Source organism: Eublepharis macularius, chromosome 14, assembly GCF_028583425.1.
Source record: "Eublepharis macularius isolate TG4126 chromosome 14, MPM_Emac_v1.0, whole genome shotgun sequence".
Classification (NCBI taxonomy): Eukaryota; Metazoa; Chordata; class Lepidosauria; order Squamata; family Eublepharidae; genus Eublepharis; species Eublepharis macularius.
The window spans coordinates 56786296-56803125 of record NC_072803.1 but is presented as its reverse complement, the minus strand read 5'-3'; the positions used below and the strand labels follow the sequence as shown (position 1 = coordinate 56803125).

The window sequence follows — 16830 nt, the reverse complement described above, 5'->3', positions numbered from 1 at the left end:
CCAGAGGAGTTAGCCGTATTAGTCTGTAGTAGCAAAATCGAAAAGAGGCCAGTAGCACCTTTAAGACTAACCAACTTTACTGTAGCATAAGATTTTGAGAATCACAGTTCTCTTCGTCAGATGCACATCTGACGAAGAGAGCTGTGATTCTCGAAAGCTTATGCTACAGTAAAGTTGGTTAGTCTTAAAGGTGCTACTGGACTCTTTTTGATTCAGTGTTGGGGGAGGAGGCTGAATCCCTTTCTCCGCATACATGGTCTAAACTGGGCACCACAAACACAGGAGTTGGGGAGAATCTGCAGATCACGTGGAACTGTTACATGGGCCACAGGTTGAGGACGCCGGACCCAACCTGGGTACTCCATAAGGAGTTAATAGAACCTGATCAGGTCAGGTAAATGGTTCTGTGGGGAAGGCTTAAGTCCCTGTGATCCCAATCAGGCTGTGATCCCATTCAGGCTGCAGCACGCTTGAGAATGAAGTTTCAACATGGTGCTTCCAGAGCATGTGTGACAGACAGGACCTGTGGCAGACCCATACACCATGTATTGGGTAGTTAGATCTAGGGCTTTTTTTCAGTGGGAACATGGTGGAACAGAGTTTGGGCACCTCTTAAAAATGGTCACATGGCTGGTGGCCCCGCCCCCTGATCTCCAGACAGGGGGGAGTTTATATCTAAACTCCCTTCTGTCTGGAGATCAGGGGGCAGGGCCACCGGCCATGTGACCATTTTCGCTGAGGGCAATTTAAACTTTAAAAAACTCCCCCCTTGTTCCAGCTGACCCAAGTGACGTCATTGTGCAGTCCTGAGTTCCACCACTGAGTTCCACCACCTCTTCTCCCAGAAAGAAAGTGCTGGTTAGATCCCAAGGCTCGCACAACAAGAGGTCTCACACCGGCCTGCCAGGCAGTGTTGCTCCTTCAGTTATTCATCTAGGCTTATACAGGTGCCTCTCTCACCTGGAACCTCTATCCCCTCGGGGAACAGCCGCTGCTGAACACAGGAACTGATGTCCGCAAATATATCGTCTTCCTCTCTGTCTGCATCAAACTGGGGAGGGGAAGCAAAAGAGAAGAAGATGTCATCTCTCTCTTAATCTTGGGCAGGTTGAAAAGGAGAATGTGCCTACTGATTTTAAAAGGCCCCCATCATAAGTGACATTCTGCAGGATCAAACCAAAGGTCTACTTATTCTAGCATTCTGTCTTCAATAGCAGCCGTTCAGGGCTAAACCACATGAGAGGGGTGGGAGGTCTGTGATTAGAGCTCCATGATTGTTTTTTTAAATGCTATTATCAGGCTCTCAGCAGCCTGACAAGGCAGGGGTTAGGTCTTCTCTCTAGCATCATTTTCCCAACCTGAGAGAGCTGCTATTTGCCCCCCAGTGAAATTCCTATATAAGGTTTCCTTCATGGGGCAAAAAGTGAATGCCTGGGGCTGTTTCAGGTCAGGAGAACAGCATGGAGGGGGGAGGCTTAACCACCCTGTCCCTTCTTCCCTCTTCACAATGAGCAACTTTTAAGATGAGTTCCCCCAATGTATGTCTGTTTGCAAATCCAATTATGCACCCATGACCCGACACCTGTTGGATGTATTGTTCAATTTGGTCCTAAGTGGATGACTTTAGCCCTGGACTATTAAGATGTTAGACTCCTGAACAATTGTCACACCAGGTTATATTAGTGCTCAAGACCACTTTCTCCACCACGTTGATCAAGCTGTTATCCAGGAAGCTAAGAACCAGACAACTTACGATGTTCCATCTTAGAACCTTTCCCTCCATTGCCATTTAAGATTCCCACATCCATCCCCGACAACTCAGCATTGCTATCTACCCAGCATTTGATCTTCCTCGTGGAGTCTCACCCGGACGACGGTCCCTTTTTCTTGATAGTATTTCACAATCAACGGGACGTTGTGCTTGAACGTCTCCAGCCTGCGCTCGATAGCGTGGGTGTTATCATCCAAACGCCCTTGCTCCTGTGCCCGCTTTTCTAGCCGCTGACGGAGCTCTTGGCTGGAACAAGCCAGGAACACAACAAGGTCTGGGGAACCGATCTGCCACCAAAAGAGACAAGGAAGTGGCTTTAACACGGGGGAAATTCTCTTCCTACAAGTATAAAAACTGGGTTTGTCCTTACTACCTTTCCCTTTCCTTTATTCCTTCCATCCTCTACCCTTTTTCCTTGTAATGTACCCTATTCACCCATACTGATATGTTGTCCACTACAATGCCATCCACTCCCCAAGGGAGGAGCAGGGAGAAGGCTATATGGGAGGGGAAGAAGGAGAGAGAGCAGAAAGGAGTGAGGGGACAGCAACCAGCCCCTTCCTTTGACCTAGGCCATGTACTGCCAGAGCTTACAAGGAGGAATCTTAGTGCAGCAGTGCAGTTCTTGCTTTGCATGCAGAAGGTCCCAGGTTCAATCCCCACCTACAGAAGAATTCTCATGCAGTGGGGATGAGAAAGACTTTTCCCTGATTGCAGTCCTGGAGAATAGTTGCCAGTTAGCATCTGGCTTGGCATAAGGCTCAGAGGGTCAGGATGTCTTTGACCTGTAGGTTTGGTTTTCTTCCTGCTTGCTGCTTCCCTTAAATATATTTCTATAGTGCCCCTCCCACCACCACAGTTACTGTTAGAATAAACAATGTCTTGTGAACAAAGATGAGGAGGAAAAGATCCTGCAGTTAGGCAGAATTATAGGGACAGTACATTCTTTTTAAAGGGGCTTCTCCTTGTCTGACTGCAGAATGCTAATCTTAAGCCTTTCTTCTGAGAACTCCTCCGAACACTCAACTAGCAAGGCAGCTAGTTTATTTCTTATTTCTTTCCTATCCAGTTTGTTAGTTTGATTAATAAAGATTTTGTTACTCTTAATTAGTCCAGTGTCCTGCATAACTGTGTCTAGTACTGGGCCAGGGTTTCTCTTGAGGTCCCACTGCCCAGTGGTGCTGCACACTCTTATTGTTGCAATTACTTTTTTATGTGGATCGGAAAGGGAAATCAGCAAAAACAAAAAAGGGCATTTATTAAAATAATTGAGAACATTTTATTAAATATTGTCAATATGATAAGTGGCTGATCTAGAGAATGGCATAATTGACTCCTTTGGGGAACAGTCCCCTAGGAAGTTCACCAACGCTTGTGAAGATTATTCTACAAAAGACCCACTGATTTCTTTGCCATGGACTTTCACCAGATTGGGGGGATAATTTTAGGGCGCATGTGCAAGAGAATTTCCAACAACTGTGCTTTTTATGCCAAATCACTTTATAGTGTGTTGCAAATTAGTACTGAGATTTTGAATACTGACTGCCGGTTTCGGAGTATTGCTTTGGCTTGGCTACTTTGCAACAAATATCCTTTGGCCTTCAAGATGGGTGGGAGTTTCTTAAAAATATTGAATATAAACAACTTGCCAGTGTTTGTAGAGAGAGTGTTAGAAAAGCAAAATCTCAATATGAGCTTAGCTAGTGAGAGATGCTAAACACAACAAAAAAGGGTTCTTTGGTTATGTTCGGAGCAGGAAAAAAATAATAGGCCCTCTGTGGGGAGAGGAAAGTGAAATTTTAACAGGTGATAGAGAGCAGAACCGCTGAAATCCCACTTGGCCTCAGTCTTCTCTTGCAGGGGGGAACTGCAGGCTATGGGAAGGGCAGAATACAAATTGAATTAAATAAAATAAAAATAAACTTTAAAAAAGGGTATTCATGAGGAAGGAAGGGAATTATAGCCTAAGATAGACAAGGGGGTGGTACGTAAACACCTAGTTTCTTTAAATGAAATCAAGTCCTCAGACCAGATGAATGACACTCTAGGATACTAAAAGAACTTGCTGATATAATTGCGGAACCTCTGTCTATCATCCTATTGGAGAGGAGAGCCAGTTTGGTGTAGTGGTTAAGAGTGCGTGACTCTAATCTGGAGAGCCGGGTTTGATTCCCCACTCCTCTGCTTGAAGCCAGCTGGGTGACCTTGGGCTAGTCACAGTTCTCTGGAGCTCTCTCAGCCCCACCCACCTCACAGGGTGTTTTGTTGTGGGGATAATAATGGCATACTTTGTAAACTGCTCTGAGTGGGCATTCAGTTGTCCTGAAGGGCGGTACATAAATCAAATGTTGTTGTTGTTGTTGGAGTTCCTCAAGGATCTGTCCTGGGCCCTGTGCTGTTTAACATCTTTATAAATGACTTGGATGAAGGAATAGAGGGGATGCTCATTAAATTTGCAGGTGATACTGAATTAGAATGGGTTGCAAAAACAGTAGAAGACAGAAGATGGATTCAAGGTGATATACTGACAGGCTGGAAAACAGCTAAAACGATCAAAATGAATTTCAGCAGAGATAAATGTAAAGTTCTGCATTGAGATAGGAAGCATCAAAGGCATATTTATAGAACGGGGGAGACTTGTCTTGGCAGTAGTACATGTGAAAAGGGTCTAGGGGTCTTAGAAGAGCCAGTTTGGCATAGTGGTTAAGAGCAGCAGGACTCTAATATGGAAAATCGGGTTTGATTCCCCACTCCTCTGCCTAAAGCCTGCTGAGCGACCTTGGGTCAGTCACGGCTTCTCGGAGCTCTCTCAGCCCCACCCACCTCACCGAGTAATTGTCATGAGGATAAAAATAACACACTTAGTAAACCACTCTGAGTGTAGCATTAAATTGTCCTGAAGGGTAGTACAGAAATAGAATGTTGTTGTTATTATTAGATCCGCAGCAGTGTGATGCTGTAGCTAAAAAGGCAAATGTGATTTTAGGCTGTATCAACAGAAGTATAGTATTCAAATCACACGAAGTGATGGTATTTCTTATTTCTTTACTCTGCTGTGGTTAGACTTCATTTGGAGTACTGCGTTCAGTTTTGGGCACCACAATTTAAGAAGAATGTTGAATGTGTCCAAAGGAGGGCAACAAAGAGGGTGAGGGATCTGGAAACCAAGTCTTATGAGGAAAGGGTGAAGGAGCTGGGTATGTTTAGCCTGGAGAGGAGGCGACTGAGAGGTAATATGATAGCCATCTTCAAGTATTTGAAGGGCTGTCACATAGAAGATGGAGCGGAGAGGTTTTCTGTTGCCCCAGAGGGTTGGACCAGAAAAAAATTGGTTAAAGTTAAAGCAAAAGAGTTTTCAGCGAAACGTTAGAAAAGAACTTCCTGACAAGATCAGTTCCTCAGTGGATCAGGCTTCCTTGGGAGGTGGTGGCGCTCCTTCCTTGGAGATGTTTAAGAAGAGGCTAGATGGTCACCTGATGTCTGTGATGATTCTGTGGCTTAATATGAATGTACAGAGATTAGGAGAGGGAGTGCATGAAGGACTGAGCCAGGGCTAGGCTCTCGTGGCCCTTTCTGATATGCCCAGGATAATGCTGATTGCCACTTTGGGGTCAAGAAGGAATTTCCCCCCAAGCCAGGTTTTTTGCCTTCCTCTGGGCATAGAGCTGGGTCACTGGAGGAGCTGTGAATTTCCTGTATTGTGCAGGGGGCTGGGTGAGATGGCCCTTGAGGTATCTTCCAGCTCTACATCTCTACGCTTCTTTGGTCTCTCACCTGCTCCTCAAATGTGAAGGCCTGACTGATCTCCCGGGGAAAGCCATCCACCACGAATCCCTTTGCATCCTGTTGCTTTATAAATTGTTGCTTTAGCTCCTCGATAGTCGTTTCCTGCAAGACACACAAGCTCAGAGTGAGGGCCTCTTGTTACTAGGGACGTTTTGAGAGAAGAGCATCTAAAGGCCAGGGCTGCATCCACACGCAGTTGTGTTTTGTGCAGTCATTGCAACTGGATGGTTGTTCCATGGTGGAAAATCCATTTGCGAGTCGTTGCTATAGCACAATATCCCACTGTGTGTGGACAGAGCCCAAGACCAAGTAGACCACTCCTATGTTCTCCGGGCCAAACTTAGACGAGAGACTAGAAGATTCATTATGAGATCTTCTTGGTATTGCTTAAGTTAAATTGGAGTTGTGGAGGAGAGGGGATTGAATCCTGCTGCTGCCAATTAAAACTGACCTTTTCTTCCCAGAATGGTTATTAATCTTCAGATGAGGGAAAAACATGCTTTTTGCCTGTCTTCCTCCCAGGAAAATAATAGGACAGGGCAGGGGAGGGGTCTTAATTTCGATCAGCAAATGTACAGGAATGGTGGTGAAGCCTTTAAACATCTTCTTCCCCCTTACACGTAGCCTCAGTTCAAAGCATAAGAAGTCCAGCGAGCATCTTAAAGGCTAACAAAATTTATTTAAGCATAAGCTTTCCTGAATCAGAACTCACTGAAATATATTTCTTAAGAATATACACTCCATGCATCTGATAAAGTGAGCTCTGATTCATGACAGCTTGCGCGGGAATAAGTTTTGTTAGTTTTTAAGGCACCCACTGGACTTTGGTTTCATTTTGCTGCAATGGACTTCCACTCCTACCCCTCTAGAGGCCAAAGCAAACCTCCTCTGCATGTTCCCTATCTGCCATTTTTTAAAAAAATACTCTGGGCCAAGCTAGAAGTGACGAATTACACTGGAATGGCAAGTGAACAGACTCACGTGTATTCCTCCCTGTTCACTTGCGCTCCACTTGCGCTCCACTCGATCACAGGGAGGAATACATGTGAGTCTGTTCACTTGCCATTCAAGTGTAATTCGTCACTTCTGAGAAGATGTCACGACAGTTCCACCAGCTTCATGTCCAGTTTGGTCCTAGTGTATAGCAAACAAACAGGGCCAATCCCGGAGCAACAGCTCAAAAGCAGAGTGGAAAAGAACACCACCCGGGATTAAAGAAACAGTAATATAATCTATTTAAAGTGCTAGTGCTCCCAAATTCATATGCATTTACAACGAGCAATTCATACCACAAGATCATATATTAAATACAAAATACAAAGTTCTAAGAACAAGGATCACATATTCCCCTCCCATACATTCCAAGGAAGCAGGATGCCAACTCCAGGTCCAATAGCAGTTAAGTACTGTGCTTTTTAGAGAGCACATGTCTCATTTAGTTCTTCTTTCTTGCTTATAAGTTTTCTTCAATATTCCACATGAGAGATCCTGAAGGGTAGTAGCTAGCCCAAACTGGGGGCCGGCTGCAACGCCGGATTTCGTCTTCCGACTTCCTCAGGGGCAGGCAGAGGATCACCATATGGAGATTAATTATTTCAAATGTCCATTCCCTCACAGAACCTGGAGAGTGACGCAGATGCCGTGATCATGCATCATGAAGAAAGAAGAACTAAATGAGACTTGTACGCTCTAAAAAGCACTCTGCTTTTGAGCAGTTTGGTCCTAGGCCAGAAGGAGAGTAAAAGAACAGAAGAGGGTACCATTTTAAAGGCTCGTTTAGCATCCCTTGCTGTCATCTGGGAGTAAATCGGCGTGGGATGGAGCTGCAGGTGCCCCCTCCCCTCTAAAAGCAAGATGAGACATACCCTGTTCCAGGGCTTTTTTTCTAGGAAAGGAGGTGGTGGAACTCAGTGGGTTGCCCTCAGACAAAATGGTCACATGGCTGGTGGCCCCGCCCCTGATCTCCAGACAGAGGGGAGTTGAGATTGCCCTCCACGGGCCATCTCAACTCCCCTCTGTCCGGAGATCAGGGGGCGGGGCCACCAGCCATGTGACCATTTTCAAGAGGTTCCGGAACTCCGTTCCACCGCGTTCCCCCTGAAAAAAAGCCCTGCCCTGTTCCCAGTAATGGAAATCCACACTTCACACAGATTGTTCTCTAGCAGAAGGCTTGCCCTGCTTACCGGCGGGGCCAGCTCCCCATTGGCAATTATTTTGGCTATCAGCTCCCATTTCCTGTCACTGGTGGCATGATGGATCATTTGGTTGCGCAGTATCTCGCCAACGGAGACGCAGCTGAACCCAAAATAGGAAGCAATCCGGTTGCTCTGAGTTCCCTTCCCACTGCCAGGGCCCCCTGCCAGGCAGGAAAAAAAATGGTTGAGAAATGTGAATTCAGAAATTGTCAACTCTCTGTTAATGGGGAAAGTGTGGGGGGACATATAGTCACTGTCCCAGGAAAGGGATGTCCTCTTCCCCCTTCCAAATCCCGGGTGCCAACATTCCTCCCCTCACCTCCCTCTCCCTTTGATCTCCTTCTCCAAGACCTTTGCCTCTTGTAGGGCCAACCACACAAGCAGACTGGTATATTGTGTGGATCTCTGCAGCCTTCAGCACGAGCTAAGGGGGTCCCCTATAATTGCTTCTCCAAGCATCTAACTTGCAACCTAACACTTTGTTGTTGCAAAGCTGCCGAAAATTAGTTGAACAGTAACACGGTAAATAGGGGTGGAGCTGCAAGTGGAAGGCATGGCAAATTAATCAAAAAAGTTTGCTCGGATTGGTGCTAAACATTGGTCAGGAGGCAGGATCCCAGGTTCAGTTTCCCAGCATCTCCAGTTAAAGCATCTTTGACAGCAATGCTAGGAAGCCATCATAACATGAGATCTCGGAGAGGGGCTGTCCATCAGATGGACAATAGCGAGCTAGAGGGACCAAAGGTGTGGCTCAGTATACGGGAGTTTTATACTTTGTGGGCTGAGAGCCTGCATTAACAAAACACCAGCTGCATTGTGTAAAACTGGCCCTGCACACAGAGGAGAATGAGGCAGCCTAAATGGACTGAAAACACTTCAGACTGTAGGTGATACCAGTTTTGAATGCTTTCTGTATAAAGAAATGCCTTTCAAATAAAAGGTGAAACTTGAAATGCTTCATAGAAAATCCCCTAACAAAACTTAAAGCGAAACGCATAGGGATCTAAACAACTTTAATAAATCCTGTCACCTTGCACCTAGTTCTTCGTTTTCTCTGCCTCCTGGTGCGGCCATTTTTTCTCCAGCATTCTTGGCCTTCAAATAAAAATCTAGTATATTGTGGGGAGGGGTTTCTGTTTTTATTTTATTTTTATTTATTTCAAATTTGTATTCCGCCCTCCCTGCAAGCGGGCTCAGGGCGGATAACAACATATTAAAAATACAATTAAAAATTCATGTTCATTAAAAACAACACATTTAAAACAGGATGGTGGACAGCCTTCACAGGGAGGGTTAAGATTTTATACACCCCTTTTTTCCAGGCCGGCAGAGGCTTAGCCTCAGCCATATGCCTGGCAGAACAACTCTGTCTTGCAGGCCCGGCGAAAAGATAGTAGGTCCTGCCGGGCCCTGATTTCAGCAAACAGAGCGTTCCACCAGGTGGGAGCCAGGACCGAAAAGGCCCTGGCTCTAGTCAAGGCTAGGTGGGCCTCCTTGGGGCCAGGGACCACCAACAGCTAGGCCTATTCCACTCCCTGCATGCTAGTTTTCAGGGGATTATTCCAAAATACGATTCCCTCACTTATAGCCTGAAATGGTACAGTTGATTCTTCCAATTATCTCCACCATCTCACGCCTCTTTGTGTACGTACACATCACACAGTCCCTGTCTGTCGCTCTTATCCTCTCACACTCTGTCCTAAAGCCAAGCAAGAGTTCACTACATGTAGGAGAATGAAGCGGCAGAAGGGATTGTACCATTAGAATGCAGGTGGTAAACCCCTTTCGAATGCTCCTTTACATTAAACACTCCTTGCAAATAGAAAACTAGCACAGGAGAAAGAAAGGCTCTACAGTTTCTCTCTTCTTGCTGTACTTGATTATTTACTTCCAGGGAATTTTTAAGCCAAATGAGAGTTCAAAAATATGACCCTCAGTGATCCTCCACCAGTCTGAAGTGCTGCAGTCCATTTTATCACCTCAGGGCCTTTTCCACGTGGCTTACCTTCGTCCGGAAAACAGCATCTTTACGCGCAAAATCACACGAGAAGACGCTGTTATCATGCGAAATTGTGCGAGAAGACGCTGTTATCGTGCGAAATCGCGTGAGAAGATGCTGTTATTGCAGAAGACAGCGTCTTCTAGCGCGATAACAGCATCTTCCTAGCGTGATTTCGCACGCGAAGACGCTGTTTTCTGGAAGAAGGTAAGCCGCGTGGAAATGGCCCTGGTTTCTGCCACCCTGTGGCAGGTGAGAACAAGGCCTCTGCCTCAAAGCACTCTTGCTCCTCCCACGCACACACATGCTTTCCTTCAAAAGAGCTCCTCACCTATCACAAAGATGATCTTAGGACGAGGTTGGGCTGGGTCAAACACATCATATTCCTGGATCAAACCAGTGGATTCAGTCATGTCCGAGTCACTCTCAATAGAAAATTGGCTCTCAACTGGCGGCAGGTGCTCATATTTGTTGTACGCTGCTGTGCCTACAAGAAAAATCAGAGCCAAGCATCTGTGATCATGGGGCTACAGAAGAGGCGCCGGGGAAGAGGGCAGAACCTTGAACAGCAAGGCTAAGAAATCAAACTAATGGCTTAAGGCGACCTTCCGCACAAGGGTAAAAACCAGGAAAAAACAATGAAGGTGATTTTCCGGGGATGAGCACAAAACAATTGGGACCACCCCTGCTTACAGCAATGAACTGGCCATTAAGGCCACCGGGAAGTGTTCTGGGGACCCAATGGCCTGGGGCGGCTCCCCAACTGAGACCCCCCACCCAAAAGAAAGGGGAAGGTGCAAGCCAGAGACGTGGGGAAGGAGGTCTCACTGCTGAAAGAGACACACCCTCCTGACCCACTCTCACCGAGCCCAGCCTCGCCACGATGAGGGGCAAAATGCACCTGGCCTGGTAAATCAGCTTCAGCAGATACAAGAAAATAGGATAAGAATCCCCCGTGGAAAACAATCATTCACATCTGTTCGGTATAAATACAATCGCTTATAAAGTGCAAAAGTGCTCAATTGTGAAATCTAATAAATACCCATTCATAAATAACAATAAATACTATACCTCGGTAACATCACTACATCACATAAACATCTCTTCTCGGAACAGAATAGTCAATAAATATACCCAATGACATCCAATTCTTTATTCTTGTCTTATTTTCTTGTATCTGTTTACTTGTGGAGGCCTCTCAAGATACATGAAACCTGATTCAGCAGGCAGCTCTTACTTGGGGCGGGCTGGACAGGCGCTACCTACCTCCTTGGGGTGGGGGGGAGACCATGGTGGGCTGGGGGCAAGGCCTTTTTCCCAGGACTGTCCCCCCCGCCCCGGCACATACTTTGCCCCTACTTGGTTAAGATAGATGGCTGAAGCGTAATGTGATTATCTTACTATTTTAGTTTTAAACTTTTGTTGTTGTTTTACTATTATATCATTTTAAAATAATTGGGACTGTTTAGGACCATTTGGCTGAAAAGTAGGGTCTAGGGCTACAATCCTATAAGCACTTTTTCTTGAGAGCAAGCCCCATTGAAGAAATGGGATTTACTTCTGAGTAGACTTGCTTAGGACTGGTCTCTAAAGCTTTTAATTAACTGATTATAACAAAAAATATGATGGGGGGACCAAGGGAGCCTCTTTCTAGTCCAATCCTGGTGAATTTGGGAGGCCTTGATTATTTTTGCTCATTCATTTGGGTATTGCTAAAAGTCCCCCCCAAAGGAAGAGTCAAATGCATTTAATGGATCCCAGGGGTTGTAGATGTTGTTCTTGAAAGGGCGAATTTACCACCAGTTGTGCACAGATATAAATGAGAAATGAACAGCTTGCAGCAGGATTTTCCAGAATGGGAAAAGAAGTTTCTACCTGAAACCTGCACAGGTTACTCTGCAGAGTCAGCAAATCTGATGGATTGCTTTCACGATCTGCTTACATAACAGTAACTAAAGCAAATATAATGACGAATTCTAAATCTTCACTGCTCTCTCAGTCCAAAGAAACTGAAATTTCTCACAGCTTGGATGTGTGGCATTCAGTGAAGACTGTTTAGCTTTTGTTCAGTATTTTATTTATTAACTTACTTTATTTATTTTATTTTTTTAACTTACTTTATTTATACCCTACCTTTCTCTCCAAAGGGACCCAAGGTGGCTAATATCATTCTCCTATCCTCCATTTTATCCCCACAACAACCCTGCGTTGTAGGTTAGGCTGAGAGCGTGTGTCATGTCTGTACCCCTTACATCCATGCCATTGTTTTATTCTATCTGTGAACCATTGCTCAATGTTCACAATAACCAATGCTAATGCTGTGCCTTATCATATATCAAATGCCATAATTGTATTGCTTTCACAGGCTTCTGAGTGCAGGTGTCTTATCTGGGAAGCTCCCAGTGCTTCGACCTTGTAACTGTTTCATGTTGCATCTTAATCTTGTGCCTTCCGTAAGGTCTAGACTAATGTGTAAACTATGTAAGAAGTTCTCAGATCTTTTTCGAGCTCAAAACTATGTTTTCTGTTGGGAGAAGGGAAGGAGTGTTTGTGCATAAGAAGAGGAGATTCATCCCAGCTTTCATTCCTATCAAATTACAGTTTGCCTGCTTAGAGCCAAGCTACAAGTGACGCCTGACACAGGTTGGACATGTGTCAGCTTCCCTCAAGTTTTGATGGGAAATGTAGGCATCCTGGTCTTGCAGCTGTAACGGAGAGCCAAGCTGTAAAACCAGGACGCCTACATTTCCCATCAAAACTTGAGGGAAGCTGACAAGCGTCCAACCTGTGTAAGGCGTCACTTGTAGCTTGGCTCTAAGTCGTTTACCTTGCTGATGAGTAATCCTATGGACCTTACTATGGAAATGCTTTGATTCCTGAATAAAACCTTTTAACCAAGAACCTGGAGTTCTTGCTGTAATGGTACAGCGGTCTGGTTGCCATAGCCTGTCATCCATAGACTGACAGCGTGTGACTGTCCCAAGGTCACCCAGCAAGCTTCCATGGCAAAACAGGGATTTGAACCTGGGTCTCCCAGATCCTAATCCGACACTCTAACTGCTAGACCACGCTGGCTTTCTCTGTGTATTCAGCAAAGTATAAACTTTTTTTTAGGCAGTAGCCAGATGAAGTTTTAGTGGAAAGGACACAGGAGGATACAGACCCCAAAACTAACCTAGAATAAAAGAAGTGTTTTGTTGTTTGCATTTATCTAAATTTTGCCCTGAATCTTTTCTAATTAGGAACACACTAGTGTTTCCAATGGTGTCTGTTATTTCCCACAAGATAACATGGACAATTGTACAATAAAGCAAAGACTAATTTCGACCAAAGCAGAAACAAAATGAACTACTAGAACAACGAAGTGGCAATATATATATCCACCTTTGTGAAAGCTAGGTTTGCACTGCCCGCTATTGATGGGATTCATGGCTTGTGGCTCCTGAACAATGAATGTGTCCCACTGCACCATCTCCGGACCTCCCAGCTCCCGGACTTTCTGTAAGCAGCATTCCAGATAACTGATTGGGTCTTCAGGACGGTAATACATGAGGCCCGTTAGCATGCTCTGTAGAGATAGCAACAGAACAGACAGGCAAAATAATCACATTTTAGACAACAAGGGAAATGGATTATCCACTTTCAAGGCTGATCCACCAGCTCCTTTCCCTGGTGTTTTTAATCCCCATTCTGATTAATTCCAAAGGACGGGGTGTCCACTAGCTTTGAACCTGGAAAAGGATCTTCTAACACATAACCGAAGGGAGGGGTAGACTGGTAGGAAAGAAAACAATCTCCAAATCTCATAGACCTAAGCTGTTTAGCACTTGCAAAGAGGAAGTATAGGATCTATGCTCTACACAAAAACGTCGCAGGTTCAATCCCCGGTTGAACGGTATGTTAAGATAAATTTCTATAATCATCATCTTTATTTTTAAAGTTTATTAAAATCTTTTTTCACATTCGACTTTGGATATATTTACTAGTTTGGATGCATGTTTCATAGTAATTGTACTAACAATAGTCTTTGGCTTGGATCCTATGTTGGTGTTCTGTTGGCATAATTCATTTACTCACATTGTTTATATTCCATCTTCTACTCAATGGGGACCAAAAGCAGCTTACAACATCATTCTCCATTTTATCCTCACCACAATTCTATGAGGTAGGTTAAGATGAGGGACTGTGACTGGCTCATGTCCCCCATCCAGCTTCCATGGCAGAGTGAGGATTCAAACCTGGGTCTCCTGGATTCTGGTCTGACAGTCTAGCCAGTATGCCACATTGGCCCTTAACAGCAGGTCCAACACAGAATGGCATTCCTGGTGACACAGGAGGGGAGGGAAATTTCTGCCGATTCTCCCTTTCCATTGCAGATCCCTACTTGGACACCTCACATTGTTTCTGGGGGTCCACTGACTTATAGGAGCACAATTTCAGGGGGATAGAAAGCAATAGTGAGAGGCAGAGGTTAAGAAGTTAATAATAATAATAACATTCGCTTTATAGACACCCTTCAGGACAACTTAAAGCTCACCCAGAGTGGTTTACAAAGTACGTTGTTATCCCCACAACAAAACACCCTGTGAGGTGGGTGGGGCTGAGAGAGCTCCTAGAATTTGTGACTGACCCAAGGTCACCCAGCTGGCTTCAAGTGGAGTGGGGAATCAAACCCAGTTCTCCAGATTAGAGTCCCGTGCTCTTAACCACTACACCAAAGTTGCCTTCCTCTAGTGCATCTCTGCTTCCAGTGTCCAGAATCCAAGCCATTATGTCTAAGCACATTATCTTGCTTTAACTGTATAAACCCAAGTACATATGCAGTTAGCTTCTTTCACTGTTTCTTCTTCCCTATCTACCCCTTCTCTTCTTGGGAGTTTCTATACAGAAATATTTCCTTTGCAGACCATGTAATTAACATATAAGCAATAAAAGCCTTTTTTCCCCAAGAGCATCAAGGGTCTATCAAGTGTTAGAAAAGATATTTCTTTGCCTTTTCTCTGATGGAGTTCCGATGCATGAAAGCTTATGCTGGAAAACATTTTGATAGTCTTCAAGGTGCTCCTGGGAATCTTGTTTTCTCTTTCTCTGGCCAAGTTTTTGGAGAGCTGCTGCCAGTTGGAGCAGAAAACACTTTGCCGGATGGATCACAGGTCGGAACCGGCATACAGCAGCTTCAAGGAGATGAGCTAGCACTTTGAACTGCATGCAGATACAGTAATTCAAACCCTTCCATCTTGTCTCTTTCCAGCATCCCAGGACAAAGCAGCAGACTGGAGAGAGGACCTGTGGCTACATGTGCTTCGGATACAGAAAGACCTCCAGTCCATCCAGTTAAAGGATCTCAAGTAACCAGCTGTTGGGAGAGGCCTTTCTGAGCCCATGAACCTGGAGCGCCACTGCCATCCAGGGTCTGACTTGGTATATAGGCAGCTTCATAGAATCATAGAATTACAGGGCTGGAAGGGACCTCTAAGGTCATCTAGTCCAACCCTCTGCACAATGCAGGAAATTCACAACTACCTCCCCTTCCTCCAAACACACCTAGTGACCCTTTCTCCATGCCCAGAAGATGACAAAACACTGTCAGGATCCCTAGCTGAACTGGCCTGGGGAAAATTGCTTCCTGACCTCAACGTGGCAATTGGCATTACCTGGGGCATGTAAGAAGAGGCCACAAGAACTCAGCACTGATGTAACCCTTCCTGCCCTCCCTCTCATGATCTGCCCAGGTTCACAGAATCAGCATTGCTGTCAGATGGCCATCTAGCCTCTGCTTAAAAACCTCCAAAGAAGGAGAGCCCGCCACCTCCCAAGGAAGCCTGTTCCACTGAGGGATTGCTCTAAGTGTCAGGAAGTTCTTCCTAACGTTTAGCCCGAAGTTAGGTTTGTGCACCGCTGGTTGAGCAATCGCAGAACAGTCAATTGCAGGCAACTCGCCAGCCCCAAGGAAAGTCTGCCAACCTCACCAGCTTCGGTAGGAATCAAAACTTGGCTGCGATGTTTTTGCTCATTAATGCTAATTATCTAGATACTGGCAGCTCCTGCATAGTCCCCCCTCCTCTTTCTGCAAATTGGGTGCTGAACACGGAGCAGAAGCAAACGGGCAGGAGTCTCCTTTGAACAGCCCACTTAAGAAGAAAAGCAGAGAGGAAGAGGCCCACAACAATCCTCTATCCTCGGCCGACCAGATGGCTTCTGGGCCACACAGCTGCTGCAGCCCAGCAGAACATGGGCATCATCAAAGGGGGCGGTTGGCAAGCAACAGCCTGTGCCACGCCACACTTTCACCGTCTGCACACGGTCACTTCTTCAAAGCTTCACCAAGTCAACCAAGGCCTGGAAGATACTATCCCTCAAAAGGCTAAGACCAGGCAAACCTCCCACCCACCCCCCTTGAAAAATAAGGGGCACAAAGAAGAGAATTGTTGACCTTTTCCCACTCGTTTCAAGAGGAGGCTGGCGGTTGGCCTTCTCTGCAGAAGGTAAAACAAGAAGCGACAGCATAAGCTGCAAGCACAGAGATTGTCTACCACACTGGAACTGTGGTATCCGCCCCTTCCACTGCCAGAAGTTTAGGGTAAGATATTTTAACTTCACAACAACTCTGTCCCCGGCATAAGGTCACCCAATAAGAGCCAGATGTGGGAGAGGGAGGAATAGTTCTCATTTGCTTCCCCCCTTCCACAAAATAGCAGAATCAGAAATTGTAACAAGGAACAAGAAGGCAGAACGACATCAACAACAACATTCGATTTATATACCGCCCTTCAGGACAACTTAATGCCCACTCAGAGCAGTTTATAAAGTATGTTATTATTATCCCCACAACAATCACCCTGTGAGGTGGGCAGGGCTGAGAGAGCTCTGAAAGAGCTGTGACTGACCCAAGACCACCCAGCTGGCTTCAAGAGGAGGAGTGGGGAATCAAACCCGGTTCTCCAGATTAGAGTCCAGTGCTCTTAACCTCTACGGGCCAAGCTACAAGTGGCGAATGACACTTGAACGGCAAGTGAACAGACTCACGTGTATTCCTCCCTATTCACTTGCGTTCCACTTGCCCTCCACTCGATCACGTA

General features: G+C 45.5%; 1 protein-coding gene across 1 annotated transcript in view; it reads right to left on the bottom strand.

The window, feature by feature from the left end:
• Positions 1 to 16830, bottom strand: part of AK1 (adenylate kinase 1) — a 77047-nt gene that overhangs the window by 51693 nt on the left and 8524 nt on the right. The window contains exons 2-7 of the mRNA XM_054998374.1: positions 13136 to 13319; positions 10083 to 10238; positions 7741 to 7913; positions 5546 to 5659; positions 1867 to 2058; positions 961 to 1051 (exon numbers count right to left, since the gene is read on the bottom strand). Of these exons, the coding sequence (XP_054854349.1) occupies positions 961 to 1051; positions 1867 to 2058; positions 5546 to 5659; positions 7741 to 7913; positions 10083 to 10238; positions 13136 to 13319 (910 nt within the window). The remainder of the gene's footprint in view (positions 1 to 960; positions 1052 to 1866; positions 2059 to 5545; positions 5660 to 7740; positions 7914 to 10082; positions 10239 to 13135; positions 13320 to 16830) is intronic.